General features: G+C 52.1%; 1 protein-coding gene across 1 annotated transcript; it reads right to left on the bottom strand.

Annotated features, from left to right (window-relative positions):
* Positions 1–477: 477 nt before the first annotated feature.
* On the bottom strand, positions 478–21,232 carry MOGAT2 (monoacylglycerol O-acyltransferase 2). The gene is made up of 6 exons (XM_047071621.1): positions 21,079–21,232; positions 13,562–13,740; positions 4,497–4,701; positions 3,727–3,901; positions 2,889–3,088; positions 478–698 (listed from the first exon to the last, which is right to left on the bottom strand). The coding sequence occupies exons 1-6, from the start codon at positions 21,167–21,169 to the stop codon at positions 544–546; spliced, it is 1,005 nt and encodes a 334-aa protein (XP_046927577.1). The 5' UTR covers positions 21,170–21,232; the 3' UTR covers positions 478–543.
* Between the last annotated feature and the right edge of the window lie 1,310 nt (positions 21,233–22,542).

Here is a 22,542-nt window from a genome sequence, read left to right on the forward strand (position 1 = left end):
CCACCTTTCAGGCCCCTGTGGCTGCCAGTCTACAGTGCAGAGGACCCAGAAACTCACAGGGGCCTGGCATGAGTGCGGAGGCCTCAAGGCCACCTCCTCCTCTCTGGCTCAGGGAGGGAGGAGACGGAACATGTAGGGTGCAGGATGAGGGACCCTGTAGGAGACAGGGCTGGAGCCTGGGGCTTCTTTTGTGCTGTTACTCAAGGTAGAGGAAGGAAGACCTGGTTGCCGTTCTCTTTCTCTGCCTATTGAGTGACATTATAACCGGGGAGAGAGACCTCAGAAATCACTCTCTTCCAGCCCCCTCTCCCATTCACAGAGGAGGAGGCCAAGGAGAGGGAGGCTCGCAGCGGCTTCGCAGCGGGAGTGCAAACCAGCGACGCCCAAACTGGCAGCTGAGACTTGGGGCCTGGCATGGTTGGATTTGCAGAAGTTTGGGAAGGCTGTGACCGTGTGCTCAACAGACACCTCCAGGAAGCCTTCTCAGATCGCAGCACCTCCAGCTGGGCTCCCTAATGCCAGCCCTGGCCTCTGGGGAGGCCCTCAGCAGAACTCCAAGTGCTGGTCCACAGGGACGTTGTACTTGAGCTTGTGGGCTTCGAAGAGGTCACACAGCTCCTTGATGTAGCGCCGGTGAAGCTTGTCCACCTCCTCCTGCGAGGGATGCAGCGTCTTCTGCACCTCAATGGGCTTTCCCACTGCAAGACACAAATGTGGGTGCTGGCCCAGAGCAGGAGCCATGGGGTTGCAGGGGACCTTGGGGCAGGTGCCCACCCCCATGGTCATCTCTGCAGGAAACTGCTCTTACTGCCATCCCTTTCAGCCCTGTTTTGGGTGATGGATTCTAAGATGTTATAGCAACTCCAAGATTCTGACTCAGTAACCATACCAACTGGCATTGCAATGCGCTCTGCAATGTGCCAGGCACTTTCCGTGCATTAGCTCTAATCCTCATAACAACCCTCTGGGGATAGAAACTCTCACTATTCCCGGTTGACAGGGGAGGCAACGAGGCTCAGAGAAGTTAAGTAACTTGTTCAAGGCCACACAGCCAGGAAGAAACAGTTCTAGTTTTTAAATCCCAGGGATATGCTCTTAATTTTCAGGCTATACTGTTTGGGGAGCCCAAGATGTCATGATTAGAAGCGCCTGTAGTTCGGGGCGCCTGGGTGGCTCAGTCGGTTGGGCGTCCAACTTCAGCTCAGATCATGATCTTCTGCCTTGTGGGTTCGAGCCCCTTATCGGGCTCAGTGCTGACAGCTCAGAGCCTAAAGCCTGCTTGGATTCTGTCTCCACCTCTCTGTCCCTCCCCTGCTTGCTCTCTCTCTCTCTCTCTCTCTCAAATATAAATAAACATTAAAAAGAGAAAAAGAGGGGCGCCTAGGTGGCGCAGTCGGTTAAGCGTCCGACTTCAGCCAGGTCACGATCTCGCGGTCCATGAGTTCGAGCCCCGCGTCAGGCTCTGGGCTGATGGCTCAGAGCCTGGAGCCTGTTTCTGATTCTGTGTCTCCCTCTCTCTCTGCCCCTCCCCCGTTCATGCTCTGTCTCTCTCTGTCCCCAAAAAAATAAACGTTGAAAAAAAAATTTTTTTAAAAAAAAGAGAAAAAGAGGTGCCTGTAGCTCTCGGGTGAGGTGGGCCAACTGCCCAGACAGCAATTCTTACCGCCCCCGCCCCCCCCCCCCCCCGGCCTGTAATGCCCCCTTTGTTCTAGGGAGAAATCAAGAAGCCCTAACTAACCTCTTCCTCTGGTTCTTCCTGGCTGGGAAGGTAGCTCCCTTGACTTTTCCTTTTGGGAATAGCTCTGGAGGCAGCAGCAGGATTTTTTTTAACCTTTAAAAAATTTGTCTTTAATATTTATTTTTGAGAGAGAGAGAGTATGAACAAAGGAGGGGCAGAGAGACAGGGAGACACAGAATCTGAAGAAGGCTCCAGAGCCTGAAGAAGTCAGCACGGAGCCCGATGCAGGGCTCGAACTTACCAACTACAAAAGATAACGTTACCTGAGCGGAAGTCAGACATTTAACTGACTGAGGCACTCAGGTGCCCCAGAGGCAGCAGCGGTATTAACATGCATGAAAATATTGCCACAATAAAACAGGAAAAGTCATGGCGGAGGGGATTCACCAAGTCTGTGCTCAACTAACAAATAAATGGATGGATAAAGAGGAATGGACCTCTCTCGATAGGCTTTCTCAGAGGGATCTGGTTGGGATCCAAGAAGAAAGCAAATAAGGAGTCCAAATTGCTGAAAAAGTAGGGCTGAGTCCATGCATTAAGGCTCATGCCCATTATTTACGGGAAAATCCCTCAGGCTCTAACCCAAGCCTATTGATTGCTACTCTACACAATTCTAACAGACTTGGGATGCTCTTTCCTAGTATTCACCTTCTCCAATGAGCCCTATTAGATCTTCTAGGTCAGAATTAAACTCTTCTTCTCTAGCATAATAAAGAGTCAAATAGGTCCCCATTTAGTCCTCAATTTTGTTACTCAAAGGCAGTGTGATCTTTTGGAAGTTACTTAACCTCTCTGAGCCTCAGTTTGCCACGAGTGAAATAGGGATAATAGTCCCTACCTGGAAGGCTCTTAGGCTAAATTGAGCTGCTGCAGGTAAGGAAGCCAGTGCAGTGCCTGGCACGCAGCAGGTACCCTGTAATCAGTAGTGACTGCTGTTCTTCGTGCCTCTGTTACGGTTCCCATCCCAAAGTGCCCTGTATTAGGGTTATCTGCTTGCGTGTATGTTTCCCAGTCTAGAATGTGAGCTCCATGAGGGCGACGATGTGTCTGACCCGTCTCCATGTCCCCCTTGCAGCACATAGTCCAGGTCCCTTTCCCTGGAGCCGACCCCTGTCCCCCCCCCACCCCACCAGCCTGGCTCTCAGCTCACCCACGGTGGTGATGGGCTGGCGGTAGGGTATAAGACCAAAGCTGTACTGGAAGACGCCACGGCCATGGAAGAGCGGGAGGGAGATACCCATGATCTTCTGCAGCCGGTCCTGTATGCAGCGCAACCAGGAGCCGGGAGAATTCTCCACCTGGTCAAATAGTTCATTCTCCCCGAAGGAGAAGATCGGAACGAGAGCAGCCCTGGAGGGAGATAGGAGAGACCACGTGTGGAAGGCCCTAAAGAAGACCCCAGCTAGCTTCCTGCCTGGACCCGGTGACCAGGAATTGGAGCAGAGGACAGAGCCCTGGGCCAGGAGTGGGAAGACTGAGTTGCCTACCAGACCTGCCGTACCTTTGCTTTCTGAACTCGGGCAGGTCCTGGGCCCTCTCAGGGCCACAATCTCCCAGTTGTAACAGGACAGATAGACCGGAATGCTTCAGAGAGTCCTCCCAGATATAAAACATCTGTGGACTTTGTAGAAAACCTCTCTCCGGCTCCAGCTAACTTGTATTCTTCAAAGACGCTTCGAAGTAGAAGAGCTCTGTGATATGCCCCAAACTCCATTTTCCCAGAGCCCATAGATATCAGATCTCGGGCCAGCTTCGGGCAAATATATCCCTTCCCACCTAGTCCCTTTGATCACCACACTTGTCTTCTGAAATCTTTTCTGGGTATTTGGGCACGACATAGTACGGATCTCCCCAAGATAGAATCTTCATTGCAAAGGGACTAAGACTCTCCCTGTCCCAATACAATCTGCATTAGTCTCTGCTGTCTTCCCACCCAAATCTAATCCTTGCCCATCTCCAGCTGAACAGAGAGCCCTCTTCCCAGATACCCGTGCATCAGGGCGAGTCTGACGAAGCCCTTGCGGTTCCGCAACAACAGCGTGTAGGCCCCGGGCCTGGCATTCAGTGCCTCCTGGGCACCCCCTATGATGATGGCCAGCAGATTGCCACCTTCTTTCCTGTTGAGAATGTGAGCAGCGCTCTCCTTGTCTGATGTGACCAGCCCTGGGAAGAGAAGAAGGTGGTCAGGTACGGGGCAAGGGGACAGGGACTGTCAAGTGGATGTGAGCCAAGAAAGCGATCACCAAAAGTGACCACAGAGGCCTGGGTCCCCACCCCACCCACTCCAGCTTGGAGTTCCCTGAGGACTGGAACTGAGTTCTCTCCCTTTTCCTGACACCCTCGCCAAGCTCACGGCCCCACATGGTGCTGTGGGAAGTACTTCCTTGGGTCTAGCCACCTTCTCCTATTGCACATGTTCTTGTAAGAAATACAGAACCGTTGGGGCACCTGGGCGCTCAGTTGGTTTAGCATCGGACTTCGGCTCAGGTCATGATCTCACCGTTAGGGAGTTTGAGCCCTGCGTCAGACTCTGTGCTGACAGCTCGGAGCCTGGAGCCTGCTTCAGATTCTGTGTCTCCCTCTCTCTCTGCCCATCCTTGCTCGTGCTCTGTCTCTGTCCCTGTTTCTCTCTCTCTCTCAAAAATAAATAAACATTACAAAAAAAAAAAGTACAGAACGGTTGGCACCCTTGCCACAATGCCTCTTCCCATGCCTCCAGCCTCATCCTCTTGGACTACCCCAGGGTGTAAAGACTCACCCCCCGACATGATGTAATCCCTGAAGAAGGGGACCCGGAACCACAGGGTCAGCATCATCAGATGGGGGCGGATGCCAGGGAAGAGCGAAGGGAAGCCTGTGCTCTCGGTGCACAGGTTGACAAAGGCTCCAGCAGCCAGGACCCCGTGGGGGTGGAAGCCGGCAAGGTAGTTCCGGGAGGGGTCAAGCTCGGCGGTCTTGACCAGCTGCAAGGACAGCAACCTGGTGAGCCAGAGCTGGACCTGCGTGCCGACCCCGACTGTGCCACTCATCAGTGTCGCTCCCCCTCTCTGAGCCTCAGGCTCTTAAGAAGATCGAGATATGATGTGTGAAGGCACCCAATGATACCGTCTCAGATTCACTGCTGGCTTCGGACAAATTGCTTCCCTCTCGGGGTCTTCATCTGTAAAATGGGGACATTTAGCCTTCCTTCCATTCAGCCTGCCTTCCTCCCAGGACTGCTGAGAAGCTCGAGTCTGTTGGTGTCCTGGAATTACCAAGATTACTACAGGACCGGATATAATTCGAAGGCATCAGAGGGACACACGGGGGCACCAGCCTGCTGCAAAAGGCCCATTTCCACAAATCTCAATATAAGAAAAATTGGCACTGAAGACCTGGGAGTGAGCATTCGCAAGGTATAGCAGGAGTGGTTGAAAGAGCATGCAGTCCAGGAGGCTGGCCCTAGTCCTCTTTACCCTTCTGGACAAAGCAAGTGTCTCCCTGTGGCTCCCTGCTCCCCCGACGCCAGACCTCCATCGCCCCTTCATCACGCTCTTTCCCCAGCCCTGGGCTCTGCTGGCCAGCAACTTGCCAGAGTCTGGGCAGACCGGCAGCATGGAGCGGGGAGCAGGGACCACGAGTCATCGCACATTGACTTGGGAGAGGAGAGCTGTTGTCCTTAGCGGCTCCAGGATGAAGTGGGGTGAGGGTGAAGGGCAGGAAGTGAGCTAACAAATGCTGCTCTCAGCCCATTACTGGACAGTCTGCTCCATGGCTCAGTCTGCAAAGATTGCTGCGGTGGGCAGTGATTATGTGTGTGTGTGTGTGTGTGTGTGTGTGTGTGTGTGTATGGGGGCAATCCCTTCCCCACCCTGCCAGGACCCGCAGGCCCACCCTTTACACGGTCCTGCACCCTGGGAGCCACAGCCATCAGAGTTTGAAGGCTCTTGAGGTCCCTGGCCCATGACCCAAGCTCCTGGCAGGAGGGTCTCTGATAGGACTGGCCAGTCCCTGCAATCTGCACTCCTGGGCGTGGGACAGTCCTTTCCACTCTGGGTCAGCTTTGCCAGGGTGAAAGTTCACCCTGTCATCAAGCTAAAACTTGCGGCAGGTGACTCCCTGAGGATTCTTGTTGCTGCCTTTGTGGTCCAGGAGGACTGGCTACCTTCTCTTGGAGCCTGGAGGGACTTGGCGCAGGGTTGGGGGTGGGGTGATGGGCAGCAATGGGGATCTGAGCCTTTCTGCCCCATCGAGGCTGAACAGCCCCAGATTCTCCTGAACTTGGTTTCTGTAACCCACCCTCCTGCCCAGTATGGCCCCCAGTTACCCACTGACACTTTGCAGAAAGGCTGTAGGGACCACAGCTGGGGAGAACATTGCCTCCCGTACGAAGACAAACCCCTTCCACTCACGCAGTGAAGACTTGCTGGATATGAAAAAAAATATGGAACAGAGAAATCTCTGGCTACTCTCAGTGAGCAAGGTGCTTGCACAGGCACCCATCCGGTGGTGTTCCCTACACACATACCTGACTCACAGAATTCACCAGCACATGAATTCCTTCTCAGCCAGCGGGAAGGCAATTTTGTACAACCTCCACGAAGGCGATTTGGCAATAGCTATCACAACCACAAAGTGGAATTGACCTTTTACCCTAGCAACTCCACCACTGGGGAATTGCGTGTGCTTGTGCAGAATGGGACGGCATTAACCACGGCATCTTTTTTTTTGTACCGTCATCAACCCCGCATCGCCTCCAATGTCCACCGACAGGGCCCGTTCAGACAAATTGTGAAACGTTTGCCCCTCTGCAGCCCTAGGGAAGTATGGCGAAGATCTCCCTGGCCTGGCAGGGGAAGGTGGCCACAATCCCTTGTCAGGACGGAGCAATGGGCAAGACGGTGCGTTCAGAATGCCACTGACCGGGCTGGCAGAGGGGGCGCGTGCTTGCTTGTGTGTGGACAAACGCTGGTCAACGCAGTTGCCTCTGGGGAGGGAAGGGAGGAAATGAGAATTGAGGTGGGGGGGGGGACCCTTTACCATACACCCTTTTGTCCCTTTGGAATTCTGAACAAGAACGTATGACTTATTTTAAATGAACAATGAATGTATGAATGAACAAAACAAATGAATCAACGAAAGAAAGAAGGATCATCCTTGATAAAGAAGGCTTTGCGTGTTGAGACACATCCTGGTGAATGTGAACGCCTGTGTCTAGACGTGCGTGCCAATACTTGCACGTGCAGTTATGTGTGCGTGACCTGGTGTGTGCACTGATGGGTTGTCACTGTCCACCGAGGCCTGGTCTGCACCTCCCTAGACATAGTCTCTACTGCTGTTTTTCTGCGCTAACCTCTTCTATCTGTCCCCTGGGCCCAAGTGGTGTCACCCCCTCGCTGTGAGGGTCTTTTTATTATTTTTATTTTATTTGATCTATTTATTTTTATTTTTTAAAATTTATTTATTTTTAAATTTACATCTAAGTCAGTTAGCATATGGTGCAACAGTGATTTCGGGAGTAGATTCCTTAGTGTCCCTTCCCAATTTAGCCCATCCCCCCTCCCCACACCCCCTCCAGTAACCCTCAGTTTGTTCTCTATATTTAAGAGTCTCTTATGTTTTGTCCCCCTCCCTGTTTTTATATTATTATTGCTTCCCTTCCCTTATGTTCATCTGTTTTGTCTCTTAAAGTCCTCATAGGAATGAAGTCATATGATGTTTGTTTTTCTCTGACTGACCAATTTCACTCAGCATAATACCCTCCAGTTCCATCCACGTAGTTGCAAATGGCAAGATTTCATTCTTTTTGATTGCCGAGTAACACTCCATTGTATATATATACCACATCTTCTTTATCCATTCATCCATCAATGGACATTTGGGCTCTTTCCATACTTTGGCTATTGTTGATAGTGCTGCTATAAACATGGGGGGTGCATGTGTCCCTTCGAAACAGCGCACCTGTATCCCATGGATAAATGCCTAGTAGTGCAATTGCTGGGCTGTAGGGTCTGTGAGGGTCTTGAGATTAAGACCACCTGTCTGATGCCTCACCTGACCCAAGTATGGGTCTGGAACAGAGGCAATGCTCCAGAAAGACTGGAATGAAGGAAGAATGAACACATGAATAGAGGAGGCTGATGCAGCCTCAGAAGGAAGGCCCGGTTCTGCTGCCAGCTCACATGACCTTCACCAGGCCCCTGCACTCCCCATGCCTCAGTTTCCTCTCTATCCCCCAAGACAGTGATAATGCCTCCCTGGCAGGGTTGCTATTGGGTTCGGGTGAGGTAAACAGAGAGGGGAAGGTTTATAAAGTGCTGCGTTCTCTGCCTTGCTCCCTCAGTTCTCTTAAGGAAGAAGTGGGACTAAGCAAAGCCAGATGGGTGTCTGGGGAAGGCCTTCTCTGGGTGTGTGTCATGGCAGGCTGCGTACCAGGCAGTGGCTGGAGAACGGGATGGCCAGGGTGCTAGACTCTGGCCAGGGTGCATATATATGTGTGTATATATATATATATATATATACACATATAATTACCATAAAATTCACCTTTTTTGAAGTGTGCAATTCAGCGGTTTTAGTATCCTTCAGAAGTGAACAACCATCACCCCTATATAATTCCAGAGCATTTTCAACACGCTAAAGAGAAACCCCATACCCATTAGCAGTCACTCCCCATACTGTAGCCCCTGGTAACCACTAACCTGCTTTCTGTGTCTATGTGCTTATTGCCTACTGCCTATGTGTCTATTTGCCTATTCTGGGTGCTTCCTGCACACGGAATCACACAATACGGCCTTTTGTGTCTGTCTTCTTTCACTGTAACAGAATGTCTTCAAGGTCCATCCATGTTGAAGCATATATCAGTACTTCATTCCTTTTTATGATTGAATACTATTCCATTGCATGGATATACCATATTTGTTGTTCATTTATCACTCGACAGACATTGAAATGATTTCCAACCTTTGGCCATTACAAATAACGTAGGCACGAACACTTGCACATTAGTCTTTGTGTGAACACGTTTTCAATTCTCCCAGGGGTGTCACTACTTTGAACCCCAAGACCCTGCCTAGAAGACCACAGCCCTGTGGAATGAGAGAGGCATCTCAAGGAGAGGGCATCTGGACCATGGGTGGGAAAGAGGACCACGAGGGCTGTGTCTCTGCCCTGTCTGCCCAGTCCCATCTCTCAACAAATGCCCTCATGCCTTCTTACACTCTTGGGGTGACCCAAATGCCTCAAGAACCCACTGTCCTGATCGCCCCTTTACGGTTCACAGATCACCCACACCACTAGCCTGTGTGACCGTGGCCCTCGGGAGGTCGGCTGCAGTGTGAGAGCCCCCATTTGATGGTTGCGCAAACTGAGATGCAGAGGGGTAAGTGACCTGCCCAAAGCCGCACAGATGACCTGAGCTCAGTTCTGCTGTCTCCCACACAGAGCACCAGAGCACCAGGCCGGGAAGTCTTTGTTCCAGACACAGAGAGCTACCTGGAGACTCAGGACTATCTCTGGGGTCTTTTCCTTTTTAGTCAAACTTGGAATGTCCAGGCGGTTAGCTTCAGGAGAAGGTGGTTCCTCCATCGGCAACCAGGTCCAGGCCCTGGAGAACCTGTTCATGACCTATATATGTACCTTGATTGCTTGGCAGTTTAAAAATGCAGGGCAAGCAAGGTTTGGTTCAGTAGTCTGGCTCTGGCCTTGGGCATCCCATTTGTGGCAGATTTCCCAGAGGATTCTGCCATATATCAGGGTTTGAGAATCACTGCTTTAAACCAAAGGAATCCCCTTCCAGCTTTAGGCCGTTGGCCGCGCACACGCATGCGTGTATGGGGGTGGGGGGGCGGGGAGACTGGGTCCTTGCCTGCCTCCTCCCATCATGGCCAGATGAAAAGAAAGGCTTTGAGCCACCACCCCCTCCTTAGCTGGTGAGTTCTCCACCCTGCCCTCACTGAGCACTGAGCAGACAGAACAGACACCCATTGACATCTGCAGCTATATTCCCTCAGTTCTGAGAAGCTCCTTTTTTTCACATCTTAACGTTATGCTATCAAGATGCTTTTGACAATTTTAATTGGAAGAACTTTTTTCTTAGTGGTACATAAAATACCGGTATGTTTTACCATCAAGGATATCTTAGAGTTGAAGACATGCAGGATGCACCAAGCACAGAGAGCTGGAAAGAGTGCCCCAGGCGGTGCGCATTCCCAGGACCTACTGTGCGTCAGGCACCTCAGGACACCTGCTTTCTCCATCTTCTGTTCACTCTGCAAGGGAAGTACTGGTGGCAACGGCTCCATTTTACAGACGAGCAAACTGAGACACAAGGTCAATCCACTTGTTCTAGGTCACATAGCTAGTAAAGTCGCAGAGGCAAGATCTTAACACAAGCAGCCTGGCTCTGTGTGTGTAACCTGTGGGCTCTGCCGCCTTGTAGGAGTCCCCAAGCGAAAGGTGGTGGGGGTTAACGGGGTCAAGGGGTGCACTTCAGGTGACGGCACCAGCCCAAGTGACACAGCTCATGCCTGGAGAGCTGACAGCAAAGGGGGCAGGTGAGGCGTGAGCATGGGTCCAGAGTCCAGGGACCCAGAGTCTAATTTTTGCAGGCCAGGCAAAAATTAGGTTTGATTTTAGGTGTCGTGGGAGTCCCCGCTGTGTTTTGTGAGCATCATGGCTGCTGAGTGCAGGATGGACGGTAGGGGGCGTCGGCGGAAGCAAAGCCCAGATAAAAGAAATGATTGGTTAGGATTTAGGTAGTGAGTGGGGAAGGAGAGAAGGGTGAGACCCGGAGAAGTTTGGGAGTCAGACCCCAAGCTTCAGAGCAGCAGCTTTCAACCGGGGCCAGTTCCCCTACCCCACCAGGGGACATGTGGTAACGTCTACAGACATTTTTGGTTGTCACAACGGGGAGAGGGGAGTGCTACTGCCATCCAGTGGGGGAGAGGCCAGGGATGAAGACAGACCCCTCCCCCCAATACGGACACACCTACAACAATCATTCCGTGTCAAATGTCCACGTGCCCAGGGGCAGAAAGCCTCCTGACAGCTGCGGGCTGGGAGCAGGGGTGGGAGGAGGGGATAGCAAGGACCGGAAGTGAGCAGGAAGGGAACCCCTCATCCCTCCCTGCAGGGCAGCCCTAGGGCTGAGGGGAGAGCTGTGCCCAACGCAGAGGTAAGACTCCTGGGAGGGTCCTGAGGACGGGCGCAGGTCTCTGTGTAGGAAGACCCTCTCACAGGCAGAGCCCTCCCATGATGAAAGGAGCCACCAGCAGGAGGAAGTGTCACCCCGTCCAAGTGTAAGCTGGAGATCTGTCCTGGGCAGGTGGCTGGCTACCTACCAGGTTAAGAGACCCCAGTATGCTGGGAGGGGGCCGGGCTGGGAGGTGGGGCACGAAGTCCCTAGTGATGCCTGCAGGGCTGTGGAGGAACCGAGGGATGTCCCAGGTGTGGGTGAGGAGGTGTTCCGCACTGTCCCCAGCCTGCAGCATTTCCTGACACCAGGTCACCGCCCGGCCACAGCACTCCACCCCTCAGGCCTGGGCCTGTGTAGACAGTGTTTGCTCTGGGGTGATGAAATCTTCACAGGGGAAACCCAGCTTTGGGGCTGGTTTTCAGCATGAGGTGGGATCGGCGCCTCCTCTGCAAAACATTGCCCGATTCTTCATCACTGGCTCTTTAGGAATCCTCTAGCATGAGTGTAGAAAGCTGCAAGGCCCAGAAACAGTGTTCCTAATCTTGCTCGAAATTCCATCACTAGACGCTAGTTCATAAAATCACACGGAGAACTGACAGAAGCTCAGAAACCCACTCGCATTTGACAGAGCAGCGCGGAGGCTTGTGAATGTGGGAGAGCTGCGGCAGAGCTGAGGCTCCCTACCCTCCGGCCACCCCAAGATCTCCGCGGGGCCTGCGCTGTAAAGGTGTGTGGAAGAGTGGGAAGGTCTCCCGGGAGGAGGTGGGGAAGGGAATCTGCAGGCCACAGCCCCACCCCTGCAGGCTCCCAGCCTAGGACAGGCGAAGTCAAAGCGCATGCCATCTCGCCCTCTGCTGGCCACCTGGCAGTACTGCTCACGCTCTGCAGGGGTGACGCACCAGGCCGGCCCGTGGGCAGCAATCCTGAAACACCACAGTGGAACGAACTGTGGCAAATCAGGGCAGCGTCCCACCAGTGTCAATAGTGCCGAGGTTGAGAGACCCTCCTCGAGGGCTGCCTGTCTGGGGGAGGATCAGGAAGGGCAGTGGAGGGGAAAGGCACAGACCCTGCTTGTGTACGCTGACAAGATCTTGGGAGGGTGAGGGCACCGTGCAGAGGAAGCAAATATGGGAAGACCTCCCCCAATCTGGACCCTCAGGTTAGCCTCAGCACTGCCCATTCACTCTGCCCTTCAACATCTGTCACTCCTCATGAGGGTAGAAATCCCTGCCACTCAACTTCCTGCCCTCTGCCCAGCTCCTGCCCTGCTGTCTTGCCCTGCCCTGCCCTGTCCCACCCTTGCTCTTTGCCCAGGAGGCCCTGCTTACTGTGGTGCTAGGGGCTTCTGTATCCCAGCTCTTGCCTTGCTTTTGCTAGTCCTTGCCGGGCCCCCAGGACTGTAAGAAGGGAGCAAGGCAGCAGCCCTGAGTCCCATGCTGAGTGCCCACGAGTCAGTGAGTTGTTTAACCTCTGTGAGCCTGTGTTCTCCCTCCCCTCCCCCTCCCCGCCCTTTATGAGCTGGGGACCTAATTCCAGCAGGGGCAGGAGGAGGCGGGGCTCCAGGATGGGGTGGGAGAAGCCAGGCAGGTGTGAAGGTCAGAACAGTAGAGCTCTGGGCTGTCAGAGTCCTCCACAGCACGTGCAAGCTTCCCCAGAGTCCCCACTGACTTAGTAAAATAACACTAGCTCCTAGTTTACTGAGAACCTACAAGGTGCTTTCCTGACATCTCAGTGAATCCATCCAACTCAGTGATGTATGGCATTATCCCTTTACATATGAGGAAACTGAGGCTAAGAGAGGCTGTGAAACTCACAAAGGTCGCAGCTGGTTTGTGGCAGACTGGTATTAAGACCTAGTCTGTCCAGCTCCAGAGGCCACACTCTGTGCCTTTCTTCTCCTCTATTTCCAGGGAACGGCCAGCTGACCCTGCCTGGCACCTCTCTGTGTCCCCACTGCCTTCCTACCCTGTCCCATCTGGCCAATAAGCCATCCCTGCCCAGCTGCTTATATCTGAGGGTTTAGTCTATCTGGGATTCGGTAAAAGGAGCCAAGGGGTCTGTTAAATCCCAGGGTCTGTTTCACTCAGGACTGACATTTGAGTCCAGGATCGAGTACCCACAACGAAATGAGATGTCCTGAGTCACAGTGAGAGATTCAAAAGCGCTCAGAGTAGGAGGGCTCAGTCTGCTTCCTGAGGAAGCTTCCTGGGGAAACTGAGGTTCCGAATAGGGCAAGACCTTGCTCAAGAATTTGTTGAGTGGCATTGGCCACATCTTTGTCTCTCTCAGACTGTCATTCTCCTCATCTGATGAAATGTGGGGCTAGATGGTCTCTCAGGACCTTGAGTTTATTACATTCACCCCCATACCTGACTGCCGCGAGGTTTACACCTATAAGATATGTATGTGTGCCACACTATATGCCCCACAGAGCGCCTTCCAACCCTGTACACTCATCATTCCTCACATTGGCTCCACATCCCCGCAGATGGGAAACCATGGCCAGAGAGAAACTGGACTCTTTCTTAGGCCACATAGTGGCATGGCCAAATAAGCCCCTACCTCCCCGCCCAGTATTCTACTCCCTGCACACAGGACCATGCTTCCGCCACGGACATGGCCATGCTCCATCCAGTCCCAGTACTCACCGAGACAGGGAAATAGTCCCTCATGTACTTCCACAAGAAGCAGCGCCTTATTGCTTGGAAGGACCTGCCCCCCTGCCGTGGCTTTTCTCGGTCCAGGTACCACCAGGTCGCATACAGGACACTGAACAACCAGAATCTGGTGAACAGGAGGCCCACGAAGACGACAACACAGATCTGGGCTGGGGAGGGAAGCAGGAGCCATCAGTGGTCACAGGTCTGAGAGGAAGGACGTGAGGCTGTCCACGCTGAGTCCGCCCATATGCCCAGCACTAGCAGCACAAACCTGTCCAGCCCGTGGCCCCGGGAGGAAGAGATCGGCTCCCCACTCCTTCAAGGAGGGAATGCACCTGCCAATGTCACGCTGGGAGCACAGATTTGAACCCTAGGCAGGCTGAACTTCAAAACTCACTTTTCCCACTGTACTGGGTCCCGGACCCTGGTCTTCCCTCTCCCCCTCCTTCTCCCCAGTAAAATAGTCTGCATTCACCAGGTGCTCAATGCTTGCTGGACAACTGATTGGGTTATTTCTTTCTAGTTTCCATCGCCTGGGACCTTGGAGAAAACGGAGACACTTTTTCTCTGCCCAGCCCTCTTTCTGTTGACCCTCTGCCCTGTTTTCCCACAGATAGAGCTGGCCAGATCCTCCTTTCATTGAAGCCCTTTCATGGCTTTCCCATAACCGGAGGCACTGCCCAGCCAGCTCAGCCTGGCATTCAAGCTCCGCGTGAGCTGGCCCTACCTGCCTCCTGCTCCAGCCTCACCTCAACCACGCGCACCCCCAATGCTCTGGCCACACGGCCTGCTGTGTTCCTACAGCTCGCTCAGCTCTTTCAATCCCTTAGCTTTTGCTCGTGCTGATTCCTCCGCTTGCAGTGCCTTTCCTGGTGAAGGAGGAAGGGAGAAAGAGGCCACGCACTGGCTGGACCAGGCCCAGCGAGGAATTCCCCCTCTGACCTACAGTTCCGAATCCCTTGCCATAGGCTAGAATCCCAGCTTCATCCCAGCGGCAGCTGGTCTGTGGGCCATCCCTAATCTGATACTGATGGAAAGAATATTCCCAGGGAATATGGCTCCTTCCCCTTCCTATTTCCTCTACTCAACATCGTGCACTTATCCTCTTAAAGAAGGTCGGCTTCCTGTTGTATATTCTACTTGAAAGTAAGGCAGATGGGGCCTGTCACTCGTGGCAGGTTTCCTGGAGGTGGGGACTTTTGATCCAGTCCGAACAGTGGTAAAATTCATAAGTCCAGACGACGTAGAATTGGGGCTCACAGATGTTCACTTTACACAGAGCACCTCCGACATGCCAGTGCTGGTGGTAGAGCCGTGAACAGCAGACACAAAGTCCTGCCCTCGTTGCACCCGGGCACTTCATCTTTTAAATTGTTATTGAGGTTGACAGGAAGCCATCAAAATGTTCGAGGAGAAAGCAGGCAAAAACCTCTTTGATCTTGCCCGCAGCAATTTCTTACTCAACAGGTCTCCGGAGGCAAGGGAAACAAAAGCAAAAATGAACTCCTGGGACCTCATCAAAATAAAAAGCTTCTGCACAGCGAAGGAAACAATCAGCAAAACTAAAAGGCAACCGACAGAATGGGAGAAGATATTTGCAAATGACATATCCGATAAAGGGTTAGTATCCAGAATCTACAAAGAACTTCTCAAACTCAACACCCAAAAAACAAAGAATCCCGTGAAGAAATGGGCAAAAGACATGAATAGACCCTTCTCCAAAGACATCCAGATGGCCAACCGACACATGAAAAAATGTTCAACATCATCATCATCATCAGGGAAATACAAATCAAAACCACAATGAGATACCACCTCACACCTGTCAGAATGGCTAACATTAACAACTCAGGCAACAACAGATGTTGGCGAGGATGCAGAGAAAGAGGAACCCTTTTGCACTGCTGGGGGGAATGCAAACTGGGGCAGCCATTCTGGAAAACAGTATGGAGGTTTCTCAAAAAACTAAAAATAGAACTACCCTATAACCCAGCAATTGCACTACCAGGTATTTATCCAAGGGATACAGGTTTGCTCTTTCGAAGGGGCACATGCACCCCCATGTTTATAGCAGCACTATCAACAATAGCCAAAGTATGGAAAGAGCCCAAATGTCCATCGATGGACGAATGGATAAAGAAAATGTGGTATATATATACAATGGAGTATTACTCGGCAATCCAAAAGAATGAAATCTTGCCATTTGCAACTACGTGGATGGAACTGGAGGGTATTATGCTAAGTGAAATTAGTCAGTCAGAGAAAGACAAAAATCATATGACTTCACTCCTATGAGGACGTTAAGAGACAAAACAGATGAACATAAGGGAAGGGAAACAAAAAATAATATAAAAACAGGGAGGGGGACAGAACAGAAGAGACTCATAAATATGGAGAACAAACTGAGGGTTGTTGGAGGGGTTGTGGGAGGGGGGATGGGCTAAATGGGCAAGGGGCACTAAGGAATCTACCGAAATCATTGCTTCGCTATATACTAATTAGGATGTAAATTTAAAAAAATAAAAAATAAAGTTAAGCCAAAAAAAATTGTTATTGAGGTTAAAAGATGCATAACATAAAGTTTGTCGCCTTAACCGTGTCTAAGCTCACAGTGCAGTGGCGATGAGTTCATTCACATCCCTACTGCCCATCTCCAGACCTCTTCATCTTCCCAAACTGAACCGCTGTACCCGTTCAACACTGACTCCCCGTGCCCCTCCCCCATTCCCTGCCAGCTGCCGTTTGATTTTCCGTCTCTACAAATTGGACTATTCTAGGAACCTCCTATGAGAAGAATCATGAGGTGTTTGTCTTTTTGCGACTGGCTTATTTCACTTAGCATAACGTCCTGACGGTCATTCGTGTTATCCATGTTGTAGCAGCATGTGTCAGAATGGCCCTCCCTTTTTTGGCTGGAAAATATTCCGTTGCGTGTATATATCACATTTGTTTATCCCATTCATCTGTCAGTGGACCAATGGACACTTGGGTTCCTTCCACCTTTTCCCTTTACTCTAAAATATTATTAAACTGGTTACTAATAATGAAAAATGGGGAGGCCTCACGTACAAACCCTGACATCTGCTATGTCTTGAAAAACTAGAAGAGGGGCGCCTGGGCGGCTCAGTCGGTTAAGCGTCCGGCTTTGCCTCAGGTCATGATCTCTCGGTTTGTTGAGTTCAAGCCCCATGTCGCGCTCTGTGCTGACAGCTCAGAGCCTGGAGCCTGCTTCAGATTTGTGCCCCCCTCTCCCTCTGCCCCTTCCCCGCATGCACTTGGTCATGTTCTGTCTCTCACAATTAGATGAACATTAAAAAAAAAAAAAGATGAAAAGAGCAAATGTTTAAAAAAAAAAAAGAAAAAGAAAACTAGAAGAAACGGTAGCCCTGAGTCGCTGCTCTCATGGTCAGCCCCTCCCTCCCACGTCCCCCACATTCCCAGACCTGCGGGCCAGTTTCTGCCTCAACAGTGCTTTATCCTCACCTAGGCCTTGCAGTTCCTGGAGGGGGTGGGAAAGGACCATTAAATGCTTGTGGGTTGGTCACCTGTTTGTCTTAAATATTTTTTGTTTTAAGTTTACTTATGTATTTTGAGAGAGACAGAGAGAGCATGAGCTGGGGAGGGCCAGAGAAAGAGAGAGAGAGAGAGAGGGAGGGAGAGAGAGAGAGAGAGAGAGAGAGAGAGAATCCCAAGCAGGCTATGTGCCATCAGCACAGAGCCCGACATGGAGCTCTAACTCACCAAGCCATGAGAGATCATGACCTGAGCCAAAATCAAGAGTCGGACGCTTAACTGACTGAGGCACCCAAGTGCCCCTTAAATATTTTTTAATAACAACTTTGAAAGAGAAAGTTGTAGCAGAGTGGGAATAAAATGCCACCATTTATATGAAAAAGAACATTAACACTTATATATGGCTGCACACGTGTAGAGGAGAAAAAGAGCCCACAGCTCTGGAGGAAGGACAAAGATAGCAGGAGGCTTGAGTTAAATTTTATTTATTTCCTTTTCCACATTAAAAGTTTTTAATGGGGAAAAAAAGTTTAAGAACCCCAGCTAGGCCCCTCTCCCCTTAGGCAAAATCAGAAGTCTCTGTAGGTATCTCCCACTTTAAGAAAACCAGCTTGAGAGGGGCTCCTGGGTGGCTTCGTCAGTTAAGTGGCCCACTTCTGCTAAGGTCATGATCTCATGGTTGGTGAGTTTGAGTCCCTCGTGGGGCTCTGTGCTGACAACAGGGAGCCTGCTTGGGATTCTCTCTCTCCCTCTCTCTCTCTGCCCCTCTCCTGCACTCGTGCGTCTGTGTGTGTGTGTGTGTGTGTGTGTGTCTCAAAAAGTGAATAGATGTTAAAAAAAATAAAATAAAATAAAAACCAGCTTGAGAGAATAAAAACAAATGGCTAATAGTGGCTATCTGGAGGGTAGGATTTGGGGAAGTCTATTGCTTTTAGGACACACATTATGTTTGAATGTTTTACAATAGCACGTATCAGTTTTGTGGTCTGAAAAAGACATTAAGATAAAACACACAGGGCATTGGCAACGGACCAGAAAGATCTCCCCCACACCCACCATCCCCCTCACCCTCAGCTCACCCTTCAACTCCTCTCAGCAGACAAACCTCCAGGCTACAGGTCACTTAGGACGGGAGACACTTTCTTTCACTTAATCCTCACGACTCTGAGAGGAAACATTTTAAACCTGACTTTACGAAGGTCCAGAGAGGGTACACCAATTGGTTAAGGTCACACAGCAAGCTGGGAGGATGGAACCTAGGATTCAACTCTACCATTTTGGTAGCATCATGTTCCCATTTATTCACTCAACAAATATTCACGGACTCCGACTCTTGACTCTTGTAGGAGCAGGAATTGCCGCTGAGGACATAGACGAGCTGTTTGAATGGCGCTTACCTTCCTGGGTGAGTTATAGAGGAGAGGAAAGGGAACAGTAAGCAAGTTACCCACTTGGGAGGTATTCGGCTGTTGGCCCTGAGTCCTTAGTGCCAAGTCCTAGTTGACTTCTCCGGCCACTTCTCTGGCTTCTGCCATTCCCCAGAATGTCTCCTCTGACACCAGCATCTACCAGCTATTCAGTAAATGTGCAGTCTTTACTCCTCCACCGGAAGCCTTTACTCTCAGGCCTGCCTTTTTTTTTTTTTTTTAAATTTTTTTTTTTTTTAATGTTTATTTTTGAGACAGAGAGAGACAGAGCATGAATGGGGGAGGGGCAGAGAGAGAGGGAGACACAGAATCGGAAGCAGGCTCCAGGCTCTGAGCCATCAGCCCAGAGCCTGATGCGGGGCTCGAACTCACGAACCGTGAGATCGTGACCTGGGCTGAAGTCGGACGCTCAACCGACTGAGCCACCCAGGCGCCCTCGGGCCTGCCTTTCAATCCTGCCCTGTGGACCCATCTCCTAAGTAGCTCTGAATGGAGCCATTTCTCTCCACCCACTGCCAGCCTCCCTAGACCAGGGTGGGCAATCTTTTTTTTTTGAAGGGACAGGTTACCAATATTTTAGACTTTGAGACTCAAGAGGCAACTTGGAGGCTATCACATAGGGATCTAACCGTTTAAAATGCAACCATTTAAAAATGTAAAAATCCTTCTTAGCTCATAAACTTTACAAATACAAAAACAGTCAGTGGGCTGGATTTGGCCCATGGGCCATAATGTGGTGACCCCTGATGTAGGCAGTGATTGCTCCAGCCATCAGTCCATTCTCCCATAATCCAAACTGTAGATACATCCACCGTGCAGCCACAGGGTCCTTTGGCACACAGATTAGACCTTGTCACTCCCCTACCTAAAGCCCTTCTGAAGCTCCCCTTCGCCCCCAGGAAAAGGGATACGGTAAAACCTTCTTGTCCTAGCACCAGTGAGCCCAGATCCCCTTTCTCAGCTGGCCTCCCTCTAGTCCTCCAGGCCCAGGGCTACTTGACCTCTCTGTGCTGCTCCTGACATTCCCAGGCTCCTACTCCCCAGGCCTGCCTGGCTGGGGGACGGAGGCAAGGTGGGTGCAGCGGCAAGGACAAACCCAATCACGCTCACAAAGCTCACGCGAGACATGTGCATGATGAACCTCATTCTGTGTGATCCCTAGGCCACAGCCCACCTCTGGGCGCCCGGTGACCTTTGTCCAGGAGCCAGCAAACTCGTAGCATGCCCTGGGCTGGGCCTCCTTCCCCAGGCTCTATCTGCCCTTTAGTCTCTTAGCCTCACCTGCTCCCACGCCCTCTGCCCTCTCCCCTCTCTCTGCTCCTCCTTCCCTTTCTTCCTTTGGCTGTGGAAGGAGCCCGGGACTCAGGCCCTACAACCTTGGGCAGTTAGGGTACTCGGTTTCTCTGCTCGTCTTTGTACCAGCGATAACCAGGGATATTTCATGTTTAACTACGCTTGGCACGGAGACACAGATGAATTGTAAGCCATGTAGGGTGCTGGAGGGCATGCTTTTCCGGGGGTGATTCCTTCAGCTGCAGAATTGTGAGCACCTGGTATGTGTGGGGTGTGGGGGTGTGTGTGGAGGGGGCTGGGGGGGTGTGGGGGTGAAATGGCTGTTGACCAGCCTGTACAGAGTATGCCCATATTGTAACACCTTGCATCAATGCACAGGCTGGACACCAGCCGTTGGGGAAGCCGTGCCTGCCCAGTCTCACGCTGGCAGAGGAGGTGAAGAATCCCACATGCCCCCAGTCACCCTCTTCCCATGCTCAGCCCTGGGAATGTCCTCTGAATGTCCTGCTGAAGAAATGTCCTCTTCAGCAGAGGGGAGTTGGGGCAAGTGTGGTCTCCCTGGCCACGATCAACGTGCTCACGGTGGGGGTAGGGTGGGTAGGGGAACCTACGCATGTTTCCGGTGGGATCCCAGCCCAGGGGTTGGACCAGATGTGTGCTGGGCAGAGCAAGCACGTTCTTCACTTCACCCCACAGCAGCCCGGCAAGGGCAGCTTTGGTATTCCCATTCTACAGCTGATGCAGTAGAGGCCCGCAGAGGTCAGCATGGGTCCAGTGAGGTCACGCGGATGCTCGGTTGCCCAGCCAGAGTCTGACCCAGGCTTGTCTGGGACCCCGCTCACTCCCCTGGGTCCTTTCCTTGTTCCCCTCTCTTTCCCCACCTGCCAGTCTCAGTGTCCTCCTCTCTGAAAGGAAGGAAAGAAACCCATTCCCTCTGAGGAGCCTGGAAATTTCCCACAATCACCTAGATCCTTCCCCACACCACCAGGCCGCCTGAGGCAGGGTCTCTGTCCCGGTACTAAAGTAGGTGGAACCCCCACCCCAGGAAAGCTCGGTAACCTGCTGGAAGCCACAGGTGATGGCTTCTACCCCACCCTACCCCCACACCCTGCCACGCCCTCCAAAGCCTCCAGGCGGGGGACTTTTCGGGCAGGGGCTCTGAGCACAGCAAAGCCCCCTTTCGAACGGATGTCTTTCCACCATCGATGCACTGTGTGCACCCGAAGCGGCAGATGCCCGTGGTCTCCCAGCCCCCAGCCCATCTCTCCTTACCCAGGGCCAGGAAGGAGAAGACCCACTGCAGGACCATGAAGGTCTGCAGCCGGCGCTCCCACGGCACGAACAGGGGTGCAAACTCCACCATGCTGGCTCCTCCGCCGGCTCCAGAGGCTTCTCTGAGCACTGCTGTCGTGTCTGAGACACCGGCTGGTTTTTGTTGCCACTGGAGGTTGCGTCAGCATTTGTAGGGGGGGTGGGAGGAGGGGTGTGCCCTTCCCAGCCCCACCCAGCCTCAAGGCCTCTGGCCAGGACCTGTTTCCGAGGAGAAACCTTTGAATCCACCTGCCCTGGGTCTAGCTAAAGGGAGGGGGAAAAAAAAGGAAGTGTGTCAGCCTTATCCAGGATAGTTGCCTCCTCAGGCAGGGCCTTATCTGCTGCTGATTTCTCTCTGCTTGTTCGAATCTTACCCTTCACTTGGAAGGTGATTGCCCCAAGCAGAATAATGCAATCCTGTCCTCCTGTATCCGATGAGCTGGCTCCAGAAATTATCTCCCCTCTCTCTCCTGTCATCCACGGCTCGCCCGCTACAAACGTGCAGTCATAGCGCTCACCTAAAAATTCCTTGGCCCCACCATCTCCTCCCCCTCTGCCTCATTTCTCAGCTTGCCTGCACAGCACAACTCTTGGGAGAGCTGTCTGCGGGCCACACCTTCGCCCCCCTCTCTGTCCGCCCCATACTTCAGACGCCACCATTCCCTGGAACTGTCCTCGACAGAAGTCCACTAATGGCCTCCATGTTGCTAAGTCTAGGGTCAATTCTCAGATCTCTTCTTACCCCATCAGCAGACTGAGACACGGTTGATTACTCCCTCCTCCTTGAAATCACCTGGCCCGTGGATGGCACACTCTCCTGGTTTCCTTCCTGCCTCTCTGGCTGCTCCTTTGTGGCTCTCATCCTTTACCCGATGACATGTTTGAGCACCTTCCTGCCCCCTCAGTCCTTGGACCTTCTCTCTCCTCTCTACGCTCTCTCCCTTGGAGATCTCATCCGCCCTCGTGGCCTTGTATTCTACCTATACGATGAAGGCTTTCAGATCTCCGTCTCTAGCTCTGCTCTCCCCCTGGGGCTCCAGACTTGAATATCTAGGTGGCTACTTGACATCTTCACTTGAGAGCCTGCCGGACGCTTCCATCATAGAACGTCTAAAGACTGAACTTGTGGGGCGCCTGGGTGGCGCAGTCGGTTAAGCGTCCGACTTCAGCCAGGTCACGATCTCGCGGTCCGTGAGTTCGAGCCCCGCGTCAGGCTCTGGGCTGATGGCTCGGAGCCTGGAGCCTGTTTCCGATTCTGTGTCTCCCTCTCTCTCTGCCCCTCCCCCGTTCATGCTCTGTCTCTCTCTGTCCCAAAAATAAATAAAAACGTGGAAGAAAAAAAAATTAAAAAAAAAAAAAAGACTGAACTTGAATTCTCCTTACCTGCCCCCGCCAACCTCTCCTCTCCTCTTTGCCATCTCAGTG

The sequence above is a fragment of the Lynx rufus genome, unplaced genomic scaffold (genome assembly GCF_022079265.1).
Source record: "Lynx rufus isolate CCGP_SWC_20201006 ecotype Redwood Valley unplaced genomic scaffold, mLynRuf1.p SCAF_9, whole genome shotgun sequence".
In the NCBI taxonomy this organism is placed as follows: Eukaryota; Metazoa; Chordata; class Mammalia; order Carnivora; family Felidae; genus Lynx; species Lynx rufus.

Coding starts and splice junctions, on each gene's coding strand:
- MOGAT2 (XM_047071621.1), bottom strand. CDS start 21,169: ATGGTGGAGTTTGCACCCCTGTTCGTGCCGTGGGAGCGCCGGCTGCAG. Junction 3,902..4,496: donor GGATTACATCATGTCGGGGG/GTGAGTCTTTAC, acceptor TTCTCTTCCCAG/GGCTGGTCACATCAGACAAG. Junction 3,089..3,726: donor AGACTCGCCCTGATGCACGG/GTATCTGGGAAG, acceptor ATCTCCCTCCAG/GGCTGCTCTCGTTCCGATCT.